The following is a 27,239-nucleotide window of genomic DNA, read 5'->3' as shown; positions in this document are numbered from 1 at the left end:
ACCAAATTCAAAAAATTTAACATTATGTATATTCCATTTCTATTCCAATTTTTTTTTTATGTCCCGTTAATGTCCTTTAGAGCTTTCTCCTCCCTTGCAAGATCCCACTCAGGATCATGAATTTCATTTAATTTTCATCGTCTCTTTAGTTGCTCTTTCTTTTTTTTTTTTTAATTACGGGACCATATATATGTCATTTCTCCTATCTTTATCACTCCCAAGCATACCATTCAGTGGCGTTAATCACATTCACAGTGTTGCAATACTCTCTCCACCTTCTATTACTAAAGCTTCCTCCTTCCCCCAAAGAGAAACCCCACACTCATTTTGCATTAACTCATCATTCTCTCTACCTCTTGTGCTTGACAACCTGTCCTCCAGTATCTCTCTCTGAGCTTGCATATTCTCCAATATTTTCTTTTTAGGTACCATGAGGCTTAAATTTAACATCCTAAATCTGTAATAATCTCATTTTCTTGAACACCAACTTGACTTCAATAGTATACACAAATTATGTTCCTGTACCCTTCTTTATATAGTTCTTATCACTATATAATTACATGTTTATATATTACGAGTCCAAACCCACTGATTTATCATATTTTATGCATTTGCTGCTTAGACACCATAGGAGGTAAAAAGTAAAGTTACAAACCAATTAGTACTGGCATTTATATTAATTGCTCCCTCATGTTTGAAAGATAGTTTTGCCAGATATAGAATTCTATATATAGATATCAACTTTTTGCTTTCAGCACTATAAATATGTCATCTTATTGCCTTCTTGCCACAATGGTTTACAATTAGAAATCACCACTTAATCTTATTGAGGCTCTCTTGTACATAACATGTTGCTTCTCTCTTGTGGCTTTCAGAATTCTCTCTTTGGCATTTGATAATTTAATTATAATATGCTACAGCATTGGTCTATTTGGGGTTATCCCTTTAGAGTTTGTTGAGCATCTTAGATGTGCATATTTATGTCTTTTGTTAAATTTGAGAAGTTTTCACCTATTATTTCTTTAAAATTTTCTCATGTAATCCTAAGTAAATTCAAGTTTGATGTATTTCATTTTACTAGCTAGCTCATTAACTGTTCAAAATTTAGTAAAATAGGTACATAAGGATATAGTTCTAGAAGCCAGACAATCAATGTACATTCAAATCCTGGCTCTTTTGTTAATAAGAGCTGGGTGATTTAGGTCAAAATATATAGTCTTTCTAAGCCTCTATTACCATATCTATAAATAAGGATAATTACTGTCCTATCTATAAGGTTGTTGTAAAGATTAATGAGTTAATTTAGAAGAGTATCTGACACATAGTGCTAAAAAGGATAAGCCAAAATCATTATTAAATTTTGCCAAATTTTGACACATGATGTAACACTGCTAACTTGATTTAACTTTATATTATTATTATTTTTATTGCAGTTCTTGGTTTATAGAAAAATCATATAATAGTGCAGAGTTCCAAATTATCAACACACACAAACACGTAATTTTACCTATTGTTAACATTTTGCATTAGTATGCTATCTTTATTTTAATTGATGAAAGAATACTATTTTAATTATACTATTAATTGTAGTCCATAGTTTACATTAGGATTGTATATTCTGTGAGTTTTTAACATTTTTATTCTGGTAGCATGTATACAAGCTAAATTTCCCATTTTACCCACTTTCAAGTATACAATCTACTGGTGTTATTACATTCACAATGCGTCACCATCAACATCATCCATCCATTACCAAAACATTTCCATCACTCCAAACAGAAACTCCATACCAACAAAGTATTACTCCCCACTCTCCACACCCACCCAGGCCCTGTTAACCTGTATTGTAGTTTCTGATTTCATGAATTTGCATATTCTAATTATTTCATATAAGTGAGACATACAATATTTTCCCCTTTGTATCTCTTATATCACTCAACACACTAACTTGATTTAATGATCTGTCAGAGCAACTACATTTTGGAAACAGAAGATATATTTTCTCACCTTGTAACCTTCATTTGGGGCATTTGAATATTGAGAGTTGATATTCATAAGTAATTCCTACTTTTAAATCAGTGTTTTAGCATGTATTCTCAGTTAATTCTCTTCATGTTTAGGTCACAGTGCTGTCGATATCACCAAGGTGGCTAGAAGGCACCGCATGTCTCCATTTCCTCTGACATCTATGGACAAAGCCTTCATCACAGTCCTGGAAATGACTCCGGTGCTTGGGACAGAAATCAACAACTACAGAGGTACTGTTCTATTAGCCTGATGTCCTTTCTTTTCTTCATTTCTTTCCAAGTATGTTTCATATTGACAATAAGTTTCCTGAAATAGAAAGGTTATTAACCATCATCACAATTACTATCATCATTCTTTTTGGTTTTTATTTCTATTCCAATCTCAGGTGAGTTTTAAATGTATACAGAGTAAAACACACATAGAACCTCCTTTTCTTAAAAATGGAAAAAGATCATTTATATTGCTGCTGTCCATCAAAATATCAACATCGTAAACTACAGAAAGGTCTGTAAGCACTGATTGAAAAACATAGTTAACTCTGAGTCTGTCTGATGTCTTTTCTGTCAGAAATGGGAGATAACTTATGTGTCTTATTATGATATTTTCCTGTTGTGGAAAACATGTATGTAAAATATAAAATATAATAAATACATCAATTTGCCCATGGAATTTATGCTAAGCAGCCAGGCTGATCTCGCTTTTTCTACATCATCTCTCTTCGCATTTTCTGGTGTTAGTGTAATGGCATGTTGTGGGCAGCTTTTGGAAAGACAGAAATGTAGTTTTTCCCAGTGTTTTCAGTTTTAGTCAACAATTTCCATTTCTAAAAATTCAGCATAGAAGTTGTATTTAGTGCATTCTGAATAAAATATAACTTCTTAATTGTTTTGTTATGTGGATAGAAAAATTCAGAAGGATTGATTTTATAAATAAAAGATTTTACTCATAGAATCATAAAATATTCAAATTGGAATATTACATAGCATCTATATAAACACCCTGATTTTCCAGTAAACAAACTCAGACTCAGAGCAGAGTAGGAATAGGATTAAGGACTCAAGATTTCTGTTCTTCTTCTTCCAGTATTTAAATATAAAAAGTAATGGTATATAACATATCAAATGATATTATCTAAAATTAAAAGACCTACACTAGTAAAATATTAGATGCCAGATTCTAGCTTTTTGATCCCTGACCCTATTTAGACATTGTCTTTATGTGGTTTGAACTGATCCTGTATCTTTGACTTGAATTCCTTTAGATGTGTATGTCATTAGGCTTAAAATTTTTCTTACATAGATTAGAAAACTCACATAGCAGTAGGGAATTAATCAGAAATTCACTATGTGAATCCAGAAATCAATTTTAATAAAATAAACTTCTATTATTAAACACAAAATATTCCAGATATTTATTGATATCAATCAACACCAAGACATTTTCAGAAAATATGAATGTAAACTTAACTTAGAAAAAAAATTAATACTACTTTCCCTATTACAGAAATCATTTAAGCATCCCTGCCGTCTTGTAAAAATCTCAGTGTGTATTCCAAGTCACATATAGACGGAAACTTCAGTTCTTTTAAGGAAAAAAAGTTGAAAACTACCATTTCTATTTTTCCTCTAGAAAAAAGTTGCTGTCAGATGAATTCTCATTTTCCCTTGATGTGCTTATTTTGTCTTCATTTATCCATCATTTATTACTCATAAGTTAGCAAACTCTTAATGGGTCGTTAACTTTTTTTGTCAATGTTTCCACAAATGATGACAAATAATAATGAGTTTCTATTCGGTGTTTGAATTGGAGCAAATTCAATTTTAATAAAAAATTGTTATAATTAGACCTGCTTGACACTTTATTTAGGTGTTTAGAAAATATTTTAGAAATTCAGTTTGTTCTACAAATATTTATTAACTTTCTTTGATATATCATGTACTATGTTAAGTCCTAGATATATATTGATGAATAAAACAAAACTAACCCCATGGATCTCACTGTCTAGTGCAGGAGAGAGGTAGGTCAGCAATGTGATACTTGTCTCCTTTCATGGCTCCTGTGACGGATTGCCTTTCTTTGTCAATTTCTTGAATGTAGACTTTCGAGTTTAGTTTTTGGCCTAAGAGCAAGTAGAAGAAACAAGTAGTATAGAAATAAAGAAAATAAGTTTGATATTGGTTGTGCTAAATTTACCAGCAAAAGAGATATAATATTAAACAATGATATATGAGTTTAGAGCTCAGGGAAGGTCTTGGCAGCGCTAGAGATTTAGAAATAACGTTATAGGTAGTACCTGAAACCACTGGCATGCATGAGGTCATCCAAAGTGTTTTTTCTACATCCTCTTGAATCCACCCTTTGTTCTCCATTCCCATGCTATTGTTTTAGTTTATATCTTTAGTATTAATTTCCTGGATTATTACAACAGTGTCCCTACCCCCAATTAGCATCCTCCCAATTGATTCTACAATTTAATGCCAAGATATCTGTTCAAATGGCACTTTAGTTAACATTTCTTGCCTCAAGCTCTTCATTTGTCCTTCCCATAACCTCAAGATGAAAATCCAAACTCCATGACACATCACATAAGACCCTCTGTAGGGAAGCATATGTGGCTTAAGCAAAAAGACCTCCACCTACCATATAGGAGAACCTGGGTTTCTATCCCTGGGGCCTCCTGGTGAAAAAGAAGAGAAAGCTTGCCTGCACAGTGAGCCAGTGCCACATGGCGAGCTGAGTGCCCGAATGGTGAGCCAAGTGCCCACGCAGTGAATCGCATGCCTGCACAAGTGTCTGCATGGTGAGCCAGGTGCCCGCATGAGTGCCCACGTGGCAATCCAGTGCCCGCACAGCAAGCCGAGTGCCCACATGGTGAGCCGAGTGCCCACGCAAGTACCCACGTGGTGAGCCAAGTGCCCACGCAGTGAGCGGAGTGCCCATGCAAGTGCCCACATGGTGATCCAGTGCCCACGTGATGAGCCAGTGCCCATACGGTGAACCAGTGTCCATGTGGTGAGCTGAGTGCCTGTGCAGTAAGCTGAGTACCCACGCGGTGAGCCAGTGGCCATGCAAGTGCATCACACAGCAAGATGATGACTCAACAAAAGAGAGATGAAGGAGAAAGTCAAGGTGAAGTGCAGCAGAGACCAGGAACTGAGGTGGCGCAATTGACAAAGCCTCTCTCCACATCAGAGGTCCCCAAGATCAAATCCTGGTGATTCCTAGAGGAGGAAAAACGGGAAGACAATCTCGGGAAATAAATACAGAAAATAATACAACAAATGGACACAGACAGCAAAAACAGCAGGGTGGGAGAGAGGAAAGGGGGAGGGGAAGAAAAAAAGAACATGTCATTAGTAAACCTCCCCCCCCCCCAAAAAAAAAGACCCTATGTAATCAAGTTCCTTCTTATATTTTTCAGTTTCTTCCTTTACCTCCTCAGCAGCACTTGCTTTTCTCTAAACCTGCATGCTGTCTCTTGTTTTCTCTTACCTCCAAGTCTTTGCCTATACTATATTTTGCTTGGAACAACTTTATCCTACTTCTCTACTTGGCTAAGTCCAATATATTCTTTCAGATCAGACTTAAGAAGCCTTTCCACCATGAAGATATTCCCGATGTCCACCTTCTCCTTTCCCTAGCTGGGTTAAGTACCCTTCTTCCATGTTCCCATTGCACTTAGTTCATATGTTTCATGATACAGAATGGACTGACATATGTGTTTGCTCTTGATAGATGAATGCCCTAATAAATAACATGGATATAAAAAAGCAGAGTGCTCAAAGTGTGAATCTATATAATTGTTTGTCATAAGAAAAAAATAGCCCATAGTTCTTTTACTGAGAGGAAGGAATTCTCCCCAGAGAAAGGATTAGAAATTCATTCTCATTGCACTTTAAAATGTTATTTTTATCAAGGATATTTGCATCTTAATAAACAAAGTGTCTTAGTTCAGTTGATTTCAACTAGAGGCACCTCTTTTTAATTTCATACATTAATTATTGAGTTAGAAAGGTGTTTGGGAGATAAGGATTGTGCTAAAAGGCCTTCACAGGCTCTGAAATCCCAAATATTTTGCCTCTGCAAATACTCTGACATCTACAACTATAGAATCCCCTAGAGAAAAGTCCACGTTTTGTATGAGAGGTCCACTGAACCAGTTTGGAACTATAGCATCTCTAAAATGATTTTTTGTATGTCTTAGAAGGTTCAACAATGGTCCCTGAAAACTAAGGATAAATCCTGTACGGATGTGCTGATTTTTTGCTGCAAATGTCATAGACATAGGGTAATCCTGTGTAGAAATTTTACAGTACAGTACATGAAATTCATAGAATGTTATAGTAAGAGGATAACTTGGAAATCAAGTATACTCTCTTATTTTAAAGACAAGGGAACTGAGGACCAAAGAAGTATAATAATTTTCTTAAAGTTAAACAAATATTTATGATTAAAAAAAACTAGAATCCAGACACCTATTAAGAGATATTCTTTCCACATTGCATCTCAAATCAATATGAAAATTATTTTTCTAAAGTAAGTGCCTAGATGTCCATGCTTGTGGAAAGTGGTTTTTGCTTGTGTGTTTGCTTAATCTGTTTTGGCTACAAATGAATTTTCTGTTGTCTCTGGTCTGTCCTTATATTCCCACAATTTTCAGCTCCTATCTGCAGGCAAGGCCTTTAAGAAGAAAGAAGTGCTTTACTGGCTGTAAACAACTTTCCTATAGTTTCTTGGGAGAGGCATACATGGGCATAACAATGAATGATAATATTTGTGAGATGACCATTTAAGATTTATCCTGTAAAATGCCATGGTGATAGTAAATTACATCACACTTAGTATGATGCTAGCTACTATAAGGCAGGTTAAAATATTCTGGTACCATTCCCTAAAATTCCCAATCTTTTCTGGCTAACAATGGAAAAACTATGTGCTTTTTTTTTTTTTAAGATTTATTTTATTTATTTCTCTCCCTTTCTCCCATTACCCCACTTGTCTGTTCTCTGTGTCCATTTGCTGTGTGTTCTCCTTTGTCCGCTTCTGTTGTCAGCAGAACTGAGAATCTGTGTCTCTTTTTGTTGCATCATCTTGCTGCATCAGCTCTCTGTGTGTGCAGTGCCATTCCTGGGCAGGCTGCACTTTCTTTCGCACTGGGTAGCTCTCCTTATGGGGCGCACTCGTTGTGCGTGGGGCTCCCCTACCCGGGGACACTGCTGTGTGGCACGGCACTCCTTGCGCGCATCAGCACTGAGCATGGGCAGCTTCACACAGGTCAAGGAGGCCCAGGGTTTGAACCTCGGACCTCCCATGTCATAGGCGGACGCCCTAACCACTGGGCCAAGTCCACTCCCACTATGTGCTTTTCATAGAAGGATTCTGCTTTCATGGGATCTTTGTTTTAGATTATGAGCTCTAAGCTTTATTTAGGTTTAACCTGACCAAAACTTTATACCTCTGGCTTGGATTCTTTAGTTTTATGTAAAAAGTTTCAGCAATTCTAGTCAAGGAACCTTTAAGCTTTACTGTTAGAATTCAGTTTGAAGCAGTGAAGTGCCCTGTTCTGTCTGACTTTTAGGTTAATTAACTGCTTGAAGATAGGCAGAGATTCCCAGCCCTCCAGAAGAAATCAGAAGCTCTTGATTCCAAACAGCAAGAAATCCCCACCAAGGTGGTTCACAAGTCATTCTGAGAGTTCTTTAACTCTTCATGATGATTCAGGGGCTGTAAGAAAATACAGAAAAAGGAGCTAAGGTATACTGGAAGAAGCTCTGTCATCAGACACACTCTCTAACTTACTCTACCTCTTACTAGCTGAGAGACCTTGGGCAACATTTCTGGGTCTTATTTCCTTTATAATGGAAATAATATCTACCAAACAGGATTTTTATTAGATATTGTTATGGGAGATAATATATGTAAATCATCTAGGTTTCACTAAACTGCTGTATCTTAAGATCATAGCCCTAGGATAAACCCTTGTAAATTACAAAGAGTATGGCTCAGCTCCATTTGTTGGACCGTATTAACAATCTCTGGATTTCTCTGGATTACATATATATTTTGGGTAATCAAATTGACATCATTCAGGCATGCACTCCCTGTCTTGCTAGAAAACTTAATTCCACAGAAGTTTTCACTGTTTTCTCTTTATTTTTCTGTTTGGTCCTTTTTTTTAAAAGGTTTTTTTTTTTTTTAATTTCTCTCCCCTTGCCCCCACCCCAGTTGTCTGCTCTCTGTGTCCATTTGCTGTGTGTTCTTCTGTGACCACTTCTATCCTTATCAGCAGAACCGGGAATCTGTATTTCTTTTTGTTGTGTCACCTTGTTGTGTCAGCTCTCCATGAGTGCGGTGCCATTCTTGGGCAGGCTGCACTTTCCTTCACGCTGGGCGGCTCTCCTTATGGGGCGCACTCCTTGCGCTTGGGGCTCCCCTACGTGGGGGACACCCCTGCGTGGCACGACACTCCTTACGCGCATCAGCACTGCGCATGGGCCAGCTCCACACGGGTCAAGGAGGCCCGGGGTTTGAACCGCGGACCTCCCATGTGGTAGATGGATGCCCTAACGACTGGGCCAAGTCCGTTTCCCTATTTTGTTTTTTTTTTTTTCATTTTGTTTTCATTTTAAAATTTTTTATTGAGGTATATCATTCATACATGAACATACATAGACAATAATACATGGTAAAAGTTGTGAACTTAAAAAACAAACACGTATAATATACAAGGCTCCCATACATCACCCCACCACCAACACCTTGCATTGTTTTGGAGCATTTGTTACAAATGATGAAAGTTAATCATCAAAATATTACTACTAACTATAATACACGTCTTAAATTTTGTGAATTTTCCCCCAACCCACTCTATTATTAGCACCCTGTATTAGTATTATATATATATTTTTATATATAGTTCATGGGAGAATGTTCTCGTATTTATTCTGTTAGCTACAGTCCATCATCCACCACGGGATTCACTGTGTTATACATTCCCATGCTTTGTACAATCCATTTGAAGTGTATACTCTTTGGCTCTCACTTTATTACAGAGTTGTTTACCACCTCAGTCAATTTTAGAACATTTTCATTACTCCAAAAGGAAAAATCCCATACCTTCTTTTACCCCCTTATTGTTGACCCTTAGAATTGATATATATCTTCTTTGCCATTGCTGCAAAAATACAATATTACTGTTAACTACCTGTCCATAAGTTCAATAGTTGTAGTTTTCCCATATATCACCATATACTTAGCACTTTATAATAGAAGAACATTCTTATATTTATACTATTAACCACAATCTTCATCCACCACTAAAATAACTATTATACAGTTCCTACATTATCCTCTAGCTTCCTTTCGATTGACATTTATGTCCCTAGGCTACCCCTTTCAGCCACAATCACATTTTTACATCATCAGTGTTAGTTATACTGATTTTTAAATGTTGCTTATCAGTGCTGTCACAATGGACCTAAATAAGTTTTTAAGAAATGTATAATCAGTAGCACACTGACATATTGCAGTTTATATTAGGAAGTCTTGAATAGAATCTTTTCCTTTCAACTTTCTATTACCTACCACACTCTTCTTACATCCCTAATGCATACAAATGATAGTATTTTGGATAGCCAAAGTGGAAGAACACAAGGAATCTTTGTCCTGGACCACTAAACTGACAGCATTCCCTTGACTTCCTCCAAAACCTTCTTGAACTAACTATACAGGGAACTTTACAATGGTGAAGTCATTTTGATAAGTGACTTTAAAAAATTATAAGGAGAGCAGATGTACCTGCCTCCTATATATGAGGTCTGCGGTTCAATCCCTGGTACCTCCTAAAAAATAAAACTTCAAAATTTGGAGAGGGGATATACCTCAGTAGTAGTTGAAAGCCTGCTTCCCATGTATGAGGTCCTGGGTTACCGATACCACCAAAAAATTAAAGAAAATAAATAAAATAAAGAAATTATAAGATGCTTTTCCCTCTGAAAGCCACTCAGTTCTCCTAACATCTGTCTTAACATAGACAGCAAGAAGCAAGTATCATCTGGGCAAGAATAAATGCTTGACCAAACAAATTAAATATTTCCCTGTTACCCTTTAGATAATACATTTGAGTTCAATGCTCACAAATCATACTTAACTTGAAAAATAGTTCTCTGTCTTGATTTTCCTCAGATGTTTAGCCATTGTGGCCATTTGAAGATATAAAGATTCTTATTGAAAATATTTTTCAGACCAGTCATACCAGTGTAAAAAAGTAACATTCCAGCTATTAGGGAATTTGTTAATGACTGTTATCATGTGAGAAGATGAATCTTACATGAGTGTCCCTCTGACAACATAAAAAGGCTATTCTTTTTTTACCATTGGTCTTCTCATAGCACAAGTAAGCGTACCACCAAAACATTGTAAATCATCAGTCAGCCTTTTCCAATCCTTTCTTCTCATCAGGCTTTTAAGATCACTTAATTGTACATATGGTCCAGGATCCCCAAAGATACATATCCTGCCTGTAAGATTTCTGATACTCCACAGTATAAAGAAATATGAATATTTATTGTATGTTCTTCATCTTTTTCAAATTGAAGACATTCTTTATTTCACAGAGATTTTGTAATTCATGTATGGGAAAATAGAACAGAATGGATATTATTTTCTCACACTCTGAAAGCAGGATCCTAGTTTCTTGGCACATAGCCTTTCAGCAAAATGGAATGTTTTTGCAGTCTGGAGAGCTGCAAACACCCACCACCAACTGTTCCTAAGCAAGCATATTAATCATATTAATTACGTATTGGGGAAACCATTTTTGCTTATTGTAAATTGGTCTCTTATTGGAATGGGACAACTAGAAAAAAGGAATTTTGTTCATGTTTTCCTGAAATTACATTTTTTAGTAAGTCTTTTAGTTCCCACAGCTTCAGCTTTTCACTGTTTTTTCTCTACCAAATGCTAATATCCATTTGAGAAGTTAGCTGCTTGATTCTTATTTAAGTTTTGAGATGAGACTCCTTTTTTAAAAGTACATGTCCCAAGTTTATTGGACACTATTACTTAGGTTTCACCTATGGGCAAAGGAAAGGTATGATTTAGTATCTATGTAAGTATCTATATGTATGCAAGAGAGATACTGTCTCATATGGTGAAGTAATTTGCAACTACTACATCCCCTATAAGTTCCCAAAGGGCATTTGGCCAAACAATGGATGAGATCTAAAACTGTTTGGAAGAGCAACCCATTGTGGGGTATGTGGGAACCTCTTATATTTTTTAAATGTAACATTTTTTGTTATCTATGTATCTTTTTAAAAAAAAAATTTAATTTTTAAAATTTTTAGAAATTTTAGAAAAACCTACTCGCTTGTGTAATAGGGAGGTATATCTGACATTTATTCCTTCAGTTATTTTGTATCTGCTGCCAACTGGGGACCTTTAACATTTTTCAGTCATTGTATATTTCTCCCCAACATATCTTTTCCCTCACCTTAGGCTTTTAGAACAAAACTTAGGGTAAAGCATGTTTTTCTCCTTTAAGGGACTTAAACTTTGCTGTAAGTTAGCTTACCAACTTGAAAAGCAGAACTGATCCCATCTGGATCTAATTTGCCTTAAAGCTAGAGGCTCCTATATTCTTGGCAGCATGAGTTCAAAATAAGAGCTATCCAGTTATTTATGTTAACTTTATATTAATAATCTTAACTAAGTATGAAGCAGTTTATTTTTTCCAAGTGAAGTATTGTCCATTCCATCATATTTGAATATCTATAAAGTTAAGATGGTGTATCTGTGCCACAAATATGACTTTTCTTGACTTCTCTAAATTGTTGCATATTAAGATAAGAGAAATTCCTTCTTTAATTAAAAGATCTCATCCTTTTTAAAATGACAGCTTGAGTTAAATGATTCACACATCATAAAATTCACCCATTTAAAATATACACTTGAAGGATTTTTAATATATCCAGATAGGTGGAACCATTACCACAGTCAAAAAAAATTTTTTTTTTTGGTAATTTTTTTATTTTTAAAGAAGCTTTAGATTACATAAATGTTACTTCAAAAATAGAGGGGTAGGCAAGGCAAAATGGAGTCCGAGTTAGTACACCATCATCATCTGTCCTGCAAGGGACTGGATGAATGGTGATAGAATCCTGCTGGAGCAGGCTGTTTCAGGAACCTACAAAGCAGGAGGTGTCTGGACTTGATTTGGAGAGACTGCAACAAAATTAGTGCTTGCTCAAGGAACTTAGCCAACAACAAGGAAATAGAGTAAGAACAAAGTAACAAAGAGAAGACTTAACATGAATACAAAAACAATTAATTAAACCCAAGAGGAAGAACCTAATCAACTGAATAAACCCAACAAGATAAAATGATAACCAGACAGCAACAAAAAACTACAAACCATACCAATAATCAGGAAAACATTACCCAATCCAATGACCAAACTAAAAACCAGGAAGAGGAGTGGAACCTCGAACAACTAATTAAAGCTCTCAAAACATGTATCATGGACCAATTTAATGAAGTGAAGGAAGAGATTAAGCATATTAAGAAAACACTTGGAGAGCATACAGAAGAAATTGCAATCATACCCAGAAAGAAAACAGATATGATGGGGATCAACAGCACAATTTAAGAAATCAAAAATACACTCTCAGCAAATAACAGCAGATTTGAGGAGGCAGAGGAAAGAACTAATGATGTGGAAGACAACACATCTGAAATCAAAAAGATAGTAGAATTGATCGATAAAAAGATAGAAAAAAGCCAGCAGGGACTTAGGGACCTGAATGACAACACAAAATGCACAACATATGCATTAAAGGCATCACGGAAGGAGAAGAGAAGGGAAAGGGGACAGAAGGGGTGTTGGAGGAAATAATGGCTGAAAACTTCCCAAACCTATTGAGGGAGATGGATGTACATGTCCAGGAAGCAAAGTGCACCCCAAACAGCATAAATCTCAACAGGCCTACCCCAAGAGATATACTTGTCAAATTATCCAATGGGCAAGACAATGAGAAAATACTAAAAGCAACAAGAGAAAAGAGAACCATCACATACAAAGGAGGCTCCATAAGATTAAGTGCTGCTCTCTCATCTTAAACCATGGAGGTAAGAAGGCAGTGGTATGACATAGTCAAGGTACTAAAAGAAAATAATTTCCAACCAAGAATACTCTATTCAGCAAAGCTAGCATTCAAAAATGATGGAGAGTTCAAAATATTCACAGATAAAAAGAAACTAAGAGAGTGTACCAACAAGAAATCTGCCCTTTAAGAAATACTAAAGGAAGTTCTGCAGGAGGAAAGACAAAAACAAGAGAGACAGAATTGGAGGAGAGTGTAAGAACAACTAAAATGACAAAAAGAGGGGAAAAAATCAAATAGCATATGACAAACACAAATCCAAAGAAAATATGGCTAATATAAGTAATTCCTTGAAAGTAATAACACTGAATGTCAATGGATAAAACTCACCTGTTAAGAGACGCAGATTGGAAGATTGGATAAAGAAATATGACCCATCTATATGCTGTCTACAAGAAACACATCTTTAGACCCAGGGATTCAAAGAGATTGAAAGTGACTGGCTGGAAAACAATCTTACAGGCAAATAATAACCAAAAATGGGCAGAAATACTTATAGTAATATAAGACAAAATAGACTTTAAATGCAAAACTATTGTGAGAGACAAAGATGTACACTACATATTAGTGAAAAGGATAATCTTTCAAGAAGAAAGAACAGTCATAAACATTTATGCCCCTAACAAGGGCACCTCCAAATACATGAGGCAAACACTGGAGAAACTAAGGGAAGGAATAGATGCCTCTACAATTATAGTGGGGGACTTTAACACACCACTATCACCATTGGGCAGAACATCTTGAAAGAGAGTCAATAAAGAAACAAAGATTTAAACAATATATTAGAGGATCTGGACCTAATAGACATATTCAGAACATTACGCCCAAATACAGCAGGATATACATTCTTCTCAAGTGTGCATGGACCATTCACCAAGACAGACCACATGCAAGGCCACAAAGAAAGTCTCAAAGAATTCAGAAAGATTGAAATCATACAAAATAATTTCTCTGACCACAGTGGAATGAAGCTGGAAATCTGCAAGGATCAGAGACCCAGATTTGGCACAAAGATATGGAAGTTAAACAACACACTCTTAGAAAAACAGTGGGTCAAGGAGGAAATCTCAACAGATCAATAACTACCTTGAAACTAAGGAAAATAATAACAATATATCAAAACTTTTGGGATGCAGCAAAAGCTGTACTGAGAGGGAAATTCACAGCCATAAATTCATGCATCAAAAAAGAAGAATTAAAATTGAAGAACTAACTGCACAATTGGAGGAATTAGTAAAAAAACAGCAAACTAACCCCAAAGAAAGAAGAAAGAAAGAAATAACAAAGATCAGAGCAGAACTAAATGAAATAGAAAATAGGAGAGCACTCGAAAAAATAAAGAGCTGGTTCTTTGAGAAGATCAATAAAATTGACAAACCCTTAGCTAGACTAACAAAGAGGAAAGAGAGAAGATGCAGATACACAAAATAAGAAATGAGAAGGGTGACCACCACTGACCCCACTGAAATAAAAACTATCATAAGAGGATACTTTGAAAAACTGTATTCCAACGAGAAAGACAATTTAGAGGAAATGGACAAATTCCTACAAACACATAAACAGCCTGCATTGACAAAAGAAGAAACTGATGATCTCAAGAAACGAATCCCAAGTAAAGAGATAGAATCAGTCATTAAAAACCTCCCAACTAAGAAGGGCCCAGGGCCAGACGGCTTCACAGGTGAATTCTACCAAACATTGTGGAAAGCACTAACATGAATCTTGCTTAAACTTTTCAAAAAATCAAAATAGAAGGAACATTGCCTAACTCATTTTATGATGCCAACATTACCCTAATATGAAAGCCAAAAAATGACACCACAAGAAAGGAAATTTACAGATCAATCTTTCTAATGAACCTAGATGCAAAAGTCCTCAACAAAATACTTGCTAATCATATTCAACAACACATTAAACGAATAATACACCATGACCAAGTGGGTTTCGTTCCTGGTATGCAAGGATGGTTCAACATAAGAAAATCAATTAATGTAATACATCACATAAACAGATTGAAGGGAAAAAAATCACATGATCATATCTATACATGCAGAAAAAGCATTTAACAAAATACAACACCCTTTCTTGATAAAAATACTGCAAAAGATCGGAATACAAGGAAATTTTCTGAACATGATAAAGGGTATATATGAAAAACCCACAGCTAACATCATTTACAATGGTGAAATCCTAAAATCCTTCCCTCTAAGATCAGGAACAAGACAGGGATGCCCCCTATCTTCCCTTCTATTTAACATTGTGTTAGAAGTACTTGCTTGAGCACTGAGGCAAGAACCAGATATAAAAGGGATCCAAATAGGAAAGGAAGAAGTCAAAATTTCACTATTTGCAGATGACATGATCCTATACATAGAAAGCCCTGAGAAGTCTACAACAAAGCTTCTAGATCTCATAAATGAGTTCAGTAAAGTCGCAGGTTATATGGTCAATGCACAAAAATCAGTAGCATTTTGTACATTGATGATGAGCAATCTGAGGAGGAAATCGAGAAGCAAATACCATTTACAATAGTAAATTTAAAAAATCAAATACCTAGGAATAAATTTAACTAAAGATGTAAAAGACTTATACATAGAAAACTACACAACACTGTTCAAGAAAATCAGAGACCTAAATAAATGGAAGAATATTTCCTGTTCATGGATAGGAAGACTAAATATTATTAAGATGTTTATCCTACCAAAACTGATCTACAGATTCAATGCAATACCAATAAAAGTCAACACAGCATTTTTAATGAACTAGAAAAACCAACTATGAAATTTATTTGGAAAGGAAAGCAGCCCAGAATAGCCAAAGACATACTGAAAAAGAAAAATGAAATTGGAGGAATCACACTATCTGACTTCAAAACATACTACAAAGCTACAGTGGTGAAAGTGGCATGGTATTGGCACAAGGATAGACACCTTGACCAATGAACCTGAATTGAGAGTTCTGATATAGATCCTCATACATACACTCATCTGATATTCAACAAGGCCACCAAGCCCACTCAACTAGGAGAGAATGGCCTCTTCAACAGATGGTGCCTAGAGAATTGGATATCCATATGCAAAAGAAGGAAAGAGGATTACCATCTCACACCTTATACAAAAATCAACTCAAGATGGATCAAATATCTAAATATAAGAGCCAAGACCATCAAGACCTTGGAAGACAATGTAAGGAAGCATCTACAGGACCTTGTAATATGAAATGGCTTCATGAACTTCACACCCAAAGCACGAACAGCAAAAGAACAAATAGATAAATGGGACTTCCTCAAAATTAAAGCCTTTTGCACCTCAAAGGAGTTTGTAAAGAAAGTGAAAAGAGAGCCTACCCAATGGGAGAAAATATTTGGTAACCATGTATCTGATAGGAGACTTATATCCTGCATATATAAAGAACTCCTATATCTCGAAAATAAAAAGACAACCCATTTCAAAAATGTGAAAAAGATTTGAACAGATGCTTCTCCAAAGAAGCAATACAAACAGCTAAAAAGCACATGAAAAAATGCTCAAAATCACTAGCTGTTAGGGAAATGCAAATCAAAACTGCCATGAGAGACCATCTTACTCCCATAAGACTGGCAGCTATCAAAAAAACAGAAGACTACAAGTACTGGAGAGGATGTGGAGGAATGGGAACACTCATCCACTGCTGGTGGGAATGCAGAAGGATCCAGCCATTCTGGAGGACAGTTTGGTGGTTTCTCAAAAGTTAGCTATAGATTTACCATATAACCCAGCAATTCCACTGCTGGGTATAGACCCAGAAGAACTGAAAATAAGGACACAAACTGATATATGCACTCCAGTGTTCATAGCAGCATTATTCACTATTGCCAAAAGTTGGAATCAACCCAAAGCCCATCAACAGATGAATGGATAAACAAAATGTGGTATATACATACAAAGGAATACTACTCAGCTATAAGAAGGAATACAGTACAAACACATGTAATAACATGGATGAATCTTGAGGCCCTTATGTTGAGTGAAGCAAGCCAGGCATTGAAGGACAAATACTACATGACCTCTCTGATATGAAACAAGCAAACCAAGCTGTCTCAGAGAGCTAGAGACTGAAAGATAGCCTTAAAGGAATTTGAGGGGGAGAGGAAGGTTGCAAGCTGACACCTACATGGATGAAGTCTATGATAAACTGGAGTTTCAGGTATTTGCTCTTGGATTCATCATACTAGAGTTAAAAGGGCACACTCCAATGAGAAACAAAACAACTGAACAACTCACCTCGTACCTGACTGTCACTTGAAAATCCGAGTTGCCTAGACCCAGTGAGAATCACCATCACCTGACTAGATGGGCTCCTGTTCCTTTTATTTCCTACTCCTCTTTGGACAGCATGACTTGCTGTTTGGAACTGGACTGGCAGTTACAGCTCCCAGAAACTGGAGTATAGCTGACAGTACACTAATCTTAATAATGTACTTGTGTCTTGTGAGGTGCTTTACTACCTTAAGTTGTTTTTCCACTTACCTTGAGTAATGCCCTATAAAAAGGCTAAGGTCGTTAAAGGGGGGAATTGTTAAGAAATAAAAAGCATAACCTTGCAAAAATATCTAACAAGTCACTCCTGCCTCTGCTTCTGTGGATTGGCCTACAGGAGAATATCAAGTAAATAACTCCTGCCCCCTGTATCTGCAAATCAGCCTGTGAAAACATGACCTAGCAGAAAGATATCAAATGAGTGACCCCCTCCCCCGCTTCTGTAAATCAGCCCGCAACCTTGCAACTGCATTCTGCTCCTGTAGCCCCACTTGCAGAATTTCGCCTAGCAAAGTGTTAGCCAATGAGCAAAAGTTACGCTGATCCCACCTGAAATCCTGTATAAACCTATGAAAACTGAAAAACGGGGCTCAAAATTTGGAGATTGACTCTCCTCTGGGCCCACATGTAATAAATCTGTTCCTCCACTTGAGTGCCGGTTTTGGGTCTTTCTGCAGTTCAGAACTCCTGGCTTTGCTGCAACAGTGTAACATATCGTATGATTCAAAAAAAATTTATATGTATCCAATAAATTTAATTGAGAAATGGAAAAAATAAATATATGGGGGATTCCCATATACCCTAACCCCTCCCTCTCCCACACTTTCCCACATTGACAACATCTTTCCTTAGTGTGGTACTAAGGAAATTACAATTGATGAACACATGTTGAAGCATTGCCACTAACCGTGGTCTAGAGTTTACATTATGGTTTATACTTTGCACTGCACAATTTTATAGATTTTGACAAAATGTATAATGGTTTGTATCCATCATTGCAATATCATGCAGAACAACTCCATTGTACCAGAAATGCCCCATGTTACACCTACTCTTCCCTCTCCCTCCCCTCCGAATCTCAAGTGATCACTGTCTTTATAACAAAGTTAAAAGTTCTTCCATTACTAAAGTAATAATAAATCTACTTTGTTTACCATAGTCAGTGAAGGGAGGGAGAGGGAAAAATAGGTGTAGGTGTAATATGGGGGCATTTTCAGGACGTTGGAATTGTCCTGCATGATGTTGCAATGACAGATACAGGCCATTATATATTTTGTCATAACTTATAACATTGCGCAGAACAGAGTGTAAACTCTAATGTAAACTATAATCCACAGTTAATTTCAGTGCTTCAATATGTGTTCATCAGTTGTAACAAATGTACCACATTAATGAAGGATGTTGTTAATGTGGTAAAGTGTGGGAGGGAGAGAGAGTGGGGCATATGGGAATCCCCTATATTTTTTTATGTAATCTAAAGTTTCTTTGAAAAAAAGAAAAAATACTAGAAATTGCCCTAAAAAAATAAACTAAGCAAACTTAAAAGAAAAAAAAATATGCTAAAAATTTATCAAATATTTTGTTTGGGTGATAAGACTATATGTGACCTATTTGCTTTCTTTCTTTTCTATACTATCCAAGTTTACTCAGTATGTATTGCTATAGTATTTTTAAAAATCAAAAAGCTTTTATCAATGCAAATACTTGTAAGTAAAAGTGAATTTCCATTTATGAAGAATTATTTATAGTTATTTACCCTAATTTATAGCTGAAATGTTAGTTTTTTACTTTATTTAAAATTTCTGTTGGATGCCTAACATAGATTGGGACAAAGTTTACTCTTACTAATAGCTCATTCAACATTTTGACTACAAGTTTTTCTCACCAGCGTACTGAATATAAATTGTATCTTTAAAAAATTTTTTCATCACTTCAAAAAGAAACCACCCTGTACCTTAGCTATCATAGTCCTATCCACCTCCACTGACCTACTTTCTGTCTCTGTAGATTTGACTACTCCAGACATTTCATTTAATATAGTGTGACTGGCTTCTTTCACTTAGCATAATGTTTTCAAGATTCATCCATGTTGTAGCATGTTTCAGAACTTCATTCCTTTTTATGGCCAAATAATATTCCATTGAATGGATATACCACATTTTATTTATCCATTCGTAAGTTGATAGTCATTTCGATAGTTTCTAGTTTTGGTCTATTATGAATAATGCTGCTATAAACATTCATGTACAAGTTTTTGGTGGACTTATGTCCTTGCCTTTTTTCTTTCTTTTTTTTAGGAGGCACTGGGGATTGAACCCAGGACCTCATACATGCAAAGCAGTCACTCAACCACTGAGCTACATCCTCTTTCCTGTCCTTGCCTTTTAATAGCTGAATTTAAGTAACAGTAAGGATTCCTCTGGAAGAGCAGGCTAATAAAAGGCCAAACATGACCTATACTTGTATTTGGAATTAGATACAAGGGAAATAAAAATACAGTTCTCTTTCTTCAGAGGCTTGAGGCACAAAACACATTTTCTCACACATGTACACACATACACGAGAACTGTTGCACATCAATTTTGCAAAAAGATGCTGGGTGCCTTTTTAGGTATCAGGCACTTCTTGATACTGGGATACAAAGATGAGTGAGATCAGCCTGATGCAGAACTTAAGACATTTTCAGAAATAACCATAATACAATGTGAAAATGTAGAATAGCAGGTAGATACAAATATAATGACAATATAGTAGAAGAGTTAGGTACAGTTCCTCCAAACCATTCTCTATCTTATCAACAGTAAGTTCCAAAAAGGCAGATCTGAAGAAGTGATTACTCTACTTACAAATCTTCATTGGATTCTCACTGTTCACAAGATTAAGTTGAGGAAAGCAGACTTGGCCCAGTGGTTAGGGCTTCCGTCTACCACACGGGAGGTCTGCAGTTCAAACGCTGGGCCTCCTTGACCTGTGTGGAGCTGGCCCATGTGCAGTGCTGATGCGTGCAAAGAGTGCCGTTCCATGCAGGGATGTCCCCCGCGTAGGGGAGCCCCACGTGCAAGGAGTGCCCCATAAGGAGAGCTGCCCAGCACAAAAGGAAGTGCAGCCTGCCCAAGAATGGCACCACACACATGGAGAGCTGACACAAGATGATGCAACAGAAAAAAACACAAGAGTCCCATGCCGCTGACAACAACAGAAGTGGACAAAGAAGAACGTGCGGCGAATAGACACAGAGAACAGACAACCGGGGCGGTGGGGAGGAGGTGCGTGGAAGGGGAGAGAAATAAATAAATAATAAATCTTTAAAAAAAAAGAAAAAAAGATTAAGTTGAAATTCCCTTAATATACTTTCTTAGTAACACCTCTCTCCTGTCCCTTTCCTAGTAATATTCACCTTGATCCTACTCTATCTGTCTAAAATGTGCCCCTTCTCCTACCTAGTTCTTTCTTATCCTTTTAGACTTAGCTCAGGTGTCATTTCATCTAGGAAAATTTTCTTGCTATTATACAAATTCATGGTTAGATGATTTATTATATGCCTTCTGTATCACCCTGTGCATAATCTCTGTCATTGTCACATCACACTATTTCTCCATCTTCCCTACTTCACTGGTCATTGGAATTCCCTGAGGACATAAATAGATAATACTAGATCTTACTATTAATATTGTCCCCAGTGTTTGGCATATAGTAGGTTCCCAGTGTTTGATGAATGAATAAGTACATCAGTAAATGAACTAATCTGACTCAGTAAGAGATAGAAAACAGGAGAGGTGACATCTGAGCTGAACCTTGAAAGATGTACAAGGTTTACGTGGAGAAAGAAAAAAAAAAAGGCATTCCTTTCCAAAGCAACATTATCTGCAAAGGACAGAGTGTAGAAAAAGTCTGGCATGTTTAAGATGTGACAAATCATACTTTGTATCAGAAACTGTACACTTTTTAGAAATGAAGTTCAAACTAGTATAAACATTTTCCACATTGTGCTAGGAGAGTCTTAAACTAGCATTGCAGAATTTTTGTAATAGTATATGTTTATTATTTTCTAGCTGAAAACAATTTGGATGGGTTGTAACATTTAAATAATTTGGTTATTTCTTGGCATACATACATACATTTTCATGCCAAAGTTATTACTTGAGCCTCCTCCGAAATTTGAGAACTACTTTTTAGTGTTTATGCCTATCTTGGGATGAATGGGTTTAATTATTATTACTCACTGCCAGAACAAAGTTTTTACTTTACTTTAGCTTCCAGAATCAAATTTTATCAAATTTTGATTGAGCAGATTCTATACCATAGGAAAACCATCCAGAATGAAAATGCACAATAAGATATATGAGTAACTCAGGCATTAAAGTGAGAAATTAAGTCCGCTGATAATTCTCTAAATTGGCTGTCAGTGAGACCTTGGTCACTTAGATATACTTCTTGCTTCCAAATCTTGCAAAAGCAGAAGATAATCAATATTCTTGTACTCTCAGACCATTATGTTAACTCAGTCGTTTACATTTTAAGCCACTATAAACTCTATAATTGTCAGTATCCACAGTCTTTCAAATTTAACTGACTTGCACAGAATAACCCTTCCTTTCTTCATCTGTAAAATGAAGGTAATGATGATTTACTATACTGTGCAGATTGAATGAGATTATGTATATATATGATATTACTTAGTAATTCATAAAATGCTATATAAGGATTAACTGGGCCAGCTGCCAGCAAATCTCAACCCTGGTGCTATCTTTATTAACCATTATTACTGGGGTGTTCAAAATCGCAGCAAAGTCATTCTCTTAGAAAGGTATGATGTGAGCTGTTGTAGAGCTTTCATCTTCACCTACCACTACAGGCCAGATTAGTTCCAGATAAGGAGCCACTCCAGGAGGTTTATTGTGATCCCGGGCAAATGTCATGGGACCCACTACCAGGATCTACCGTATAGCCTTAAGTCTATTTGGGAGTTAATGTTGTATGTGTGAATACAAACCAGACCCTCTGGTCCGACCACCTCCCTTCCCTTACAAAACATAATCCAGACCTCCAGGATAGCTTTCCACCTCCTGGGAGTATCTGAAGCTAGGATCTATTAAGAAGTTCTCCCTTCCAATTCAGACGGCACTTCCCTAAATAGAGTAAAAATGAGTACTTCTATGGATTGAAGTATATAAATAATAATCTCAAATTTATTTCTAGGCCCAGAGATCTGGAAACCAGAGGTTGTATGTCACTTGAAAGGGCAAAGCCAAAAGAACAGCTCTAGAAACAATGGAATATTCTAAATAATACAAACACTTCATTTAAATCAAGTCCTATATTACTTATTGTCTTTAGAGAGAAGCTTGATTTCTTTTCCTCCTCTTTTTCTTCCTTCTCTGCCTCCTATTTTCTTTTCTTTTATTTCCTTTAAAATAATAATAAAGACAGGTTCTTACCGGGAGATTTAAGGAATTGGTCATGACTCTTGAAACTGTTACTCTCACTAGCATTGGTTCAAATTTCCAGAGCTCTAGCCAAAAATTATCACCCAGAATGGTTTGAATAGACAATAGGCTAGGTTACTTGGTCCTCCTCTTATAGTCACTAATTCACTTAAATAAAGCCAAAATCAACAGCTAAAATTCAAATAGAATGATTGAAAAGCTCCTTCTTTTTCTTCACTTTTTTCTTTTTAAGGAAAAAAAAGTTTTCTGATTATTAAAATACTATGTGATCATTGTAGAAATATTGGAATATAGCCAAGGGAATAAAATCACAAATAATCCTTACTCACTGAAATAATAAATGCTTTATATGTTCATGTATGTCCTTCCTGTCTTTTTATAGATATATATGCATATTTAGTAATACAGTTAAGCTTATATACTATTTTGAAATTTTGTGGCTTTTAAGCATGTGTCATAAGAATTTTCCTCTATAAATTACTATTCTTCATAAACTTTAATCTGCATAATATTTTATCATAAAGATAGATCATAGTTTATTTAAATTCTTTTTGACCTTTTGGTTTCTTTCCAATTTTCACTCATGTAAGCAACTCTAAAATAAACATGTGCACAAATATTTATCCATTTTCTTAGAATATCTTTCTAGAAGTGAATTTACCTGGGTCAAGAGATATGAAAATATTTAAGAATTAGCTTTCCTTTTTTTTTTAATATTTATTTATTTATTTCTCTCCCTCCCCCCCCCCCCTCGCAACCCCAGTTGTCTGTTCTCTATGTCTATTTGCTGTGTCTTCTTTGTCCACTCTGTTGTTGTCAGCGGCATGGGAATCTTTTTGTTGCGTCATCTTGTTATGTCAGCTTTCCGTGTGTGTGGCACCATTCCTGGGCAGGCTGCACTTTATTTTGTGCTGGGTGGCCTTCCTTACAGGGTGCACTCCTTGCCACCCGTGGGGCTCCCCTACTCGGGGGATATCCCTGCATGGCACGGCACTCCTTGTGCTCATCAGCACTGCACATGGGCCAGCTCCACACGGGTCAAGGAGGCCCAGGGTTTGAAACACGGACCCCCCATGTGGTAGAGGGACGCCCTAACCACTGGGCCAAGTCCACCACCTAGCTTTCCTTTTAAAGGAAGTCATATTTGGGTTGTTAAAGTAGTAATGACACAATAACTTGAACAAATCTTTCATGACCAGGTAGCTAGGCATATTCAGATAAGCTCTAAAAACAGTTCTCTGAACTTATTGGATCTAGTCTTTTATTTCAAGCACCGGGCTGCATCTTTTCTGTGCTATATTCCTTAGAACAGTAATCAGATGTCTGACGAAACCCATTTAAAGCTGTGTTAGGCAAGTACACATGCCCATCTTGTTTATGGCTGCCTGCTTATACCATTTTCTCAAAGTCAACATTTTTCTTTTTTCTTTCTCTCTCTTCTTTCAGATGGAATGGGGCGAGTTCTTGCTCAAGATGTGTATGCAAAAGACAACCTACCCCCCTTCCCAGCATCAGTGAAAGATGGCTATGCTGTCCGAGGTAAATATTTTGGTTTTCCTGAGTATCATCGAACTCACATTTTTTCAGACTTTGACTCATCCCACACATTCAACAACTGTAGCATCAGTTCCCCCATGGGTATCAAAAGAACTTATTCAGAGATAACCACATTAATCTGCACCTATGTATTTTCTGACACAATCTTGATTTAAAAAAAAAAAACATTTGTCAATGAAAGTACTCCGGTAACAAGAAAATTCTTGCTTACAAATATATATGTAGGAATTGAATAAAAACACTATACCATAAATTATTCCTTGTAGCCCCTAAACATGCCAGGAAGCAGGCCATCTTGGCCTGGAAGTTTTCCAAATGTTTTCTAGTCGAAGCATCTATATAGTCAGAAAGATTATCAGAGATTCTCAACTAGGATAAAGTGGGCTGGCCTGTTTTCCTTCTTTATATTCATATATCAAAACAGGGCTTCATGAACAGAAAGCATGCAGGAAACCTTTAATTCCCTAGAAGATACCATCCTTTAAAATTCTGGAGCCCCAGCTAGTACTGGCAATTGAAGATATCAGAGGAGCTCAAGATTGTATAAAGCTTAAAAACAAATACTAAATAGCATTTGCCTGCCTAAAGTCCAATCCAAGAACCCTAAGACAAAAATGCAACTGACTTGCTTAGAAATTGGTAGTTATCTATTCAGGGCAGATACAGTTGAAGAAATATCCCAAAATTTTCCCGTTTATCAGAGCTATTAAAGAAGGTCAGTTCCATTTTAATAATTAGTTATGGTATCTTTAACTGTTTTATTTTTTTAATTATTCTAGCAATTAAAATAATTCCCTTCTTGCAATTATGTACATTCATTAATCTCCTCCTTCAGTCATCACCACTTAGCAGTATCTTTTTATGCTGGATGCCATATAATAAATGGTTATAGTTATGAGCTTTGAATAAAGTCAGAATGATCTGAGTTCTAGTGTAATTTTGAATAAATCACTTGAACTTTTTAAGCCTCAGTTTCCTCATCTGTAAAATATTGGTAATTATAACAGTACTTACCACAACAGATTGTTATAAGGTGTAAATGATGCCATGGAAAGTCTTAGTAAAGTACCTGAAACAAAAAAAGGAGCACTCCATAACTGTGTTTTTTAATGTTACATAGTAGTAACAATTATCACTATTATTATTAATATAAATGCATTTACTTTGACCTCTGAATTGTTGCTCTCTGTGTAAATAAAATGGTAGGGAAATTGACCTTATATTTTAATTCCCACTAGTATATTCTTTCTCAAGAAGACTATCTTGAATGAGCCTCACTTGTTAAATAACTTGACCTCACTAGATTAGAATACTTCTGAAATTGGCAAAGCCAAAGCAAAATAACAATTTCCCAGTGGCTCCCTTATTTTGTTCTTCCAAATTTATTCATCCTACAGTGTTTACTATAATGAATATTGTCCAGAAAGAAAATTATTTTCTTTTCTTGATAACCTCATTGGCTCTTCTTGTTTCTTACTCCCATTTTAAAAGTAATTTCTCCTTTGATCTTTAAATCTGTATCCATATGGAATTATCATAAAATGACAGAGAATTCTTACTTCCAGACTAGAACAAATAACTGATTTCTGGAGGTGAAATAGATTAGAAAGTCCATTTTTTTTTACATTCTCAGTAATATAAAATAGGAGTAAAAAATAAGTTATTTGAGGCAGAACTATTCTCAAATAGAATGTTGTTCTATGATTTTGCATGAAAAGGAACTATTGCTCTGAGCTTTTCTCGTTGCCAAAAAGAACAATTAGGCCACATGAGCAATAAAAGGGGCTTTCTGCTACTGTAGAATCTATCAAAGAAACTTTTATGTAAAATTACTGTACAGTGTCTTATTTATTCTTTAGTTTTAGAGTGGTGTTGCTTCTAGTTATTTCACACAAAAATATCTAAAATGACATCTTACAGTATAAAAAGTTCAAGAGATTATCTACCATGCCCTGATCTACATTATTTCTTTCTTGTGAAGTGTTACTAGTTCCCTAAGCTATAGAACAAAGAGATACAACATACATCAGATAACCTTTATAGATATGGTCAAATCTCAAAGCAGGAATGGCTGATAAGTCTGTATGTATATATATAGAAAGAGAGAGAGAGACATCATAGTTGAGGCAGCAGAAGGATCAGTGGACAATGAGGCTTTTACGAAAAGTAACATTTAGTCTTATAACCTTGCTGAATTTTAACCTGGCTCTTCAACATTAATCTCTTTTGTGTTGTAATACCACCCAGGTAGTATGTGTGCTGTTAGTGATATTGTTTGTTATTAGATAAATTGTGGGTTTACAGAACAATTATGCATTAAGTACAGAATTCCCATCTACTACACTGTTATTAATATCCTGCATTGGTGTAGTATGTTTGTTACAATTGATGAAAGCCCATATTTGTAACTGTACTATTAACTGTAGTCCATGATTTAACTTAGGGTTCACTGTGTAGTGCAATTTCATATATTTTTTTATTCTATTACCATATATACAACCTAACATTTCCCGTTTTAACCACATTCAGTTATATATTTCAGTGTTCTTAATTACATTTGCAATGTTGTACTACCACTCCCAGGCACTGTTTTGGTAAAGAATATCCTTGAGGCAATTGTGGCTCTCTACCACTCTCTACTTTGTGTACTTCCTTCTCTCCATCCCTTTCTTCCTTTACTCCTGTTCCTTTCTCCAGCTCCCTTTATTCTCCCTTTTTTTCTTCTCCTCTGCCTTTGCCTTAGGCCT

General features: G+C 36.0%; 1 protein-coding gene across 22 annotated transcripts in view; it reads left to right on the top strand.

Moving 5' to 3' along the window:
• Window positions 1–27,239, top strand: part of GPHN (gephyrin) — an 801,248-nt gene that overhangs the window by 645,167 nt on the left and 128,842 nt on the right. For all 22 annotated transcript variants that reach the window (XM_058293259.2, XM_058293251.2, XM_058293256.2 and 19 more), the window contains 2 exons: window positions 2,121–2,258; window positions 24,382–24,474. In XM_058293259.2, the coding sequence (XP_058149242.1) occupies window positions 2,121–2,258; window positions 24,382–24,474 (231 nt within the window). The remainder of the gene's footprint in view (window positions 1–2,120; window positions 2,259–24,381; window positions 24,475–27,239) is intronic.

The sequence above is a fragment of the Dasypus novemcinctus genome, chromosome 3 (genome assembly GCF_030445035.2).
Source record: "Dasypus novemcinctus isolate mDasNov1 chromosome 3, mDasNov1.1.hap2, whole genome shotgun sequence".
NCBI lineage: Eukaryota > Metazoa > Chordata > Mammalia > Cingulata > Dasypodidae > Dasypus > Dasypus novemcinctus.
The sequence above is the reverse complement of the archived record's forward strand: the minus strand, read 5'-3'. Positions and strand labels throughout refer to the sequence as shown.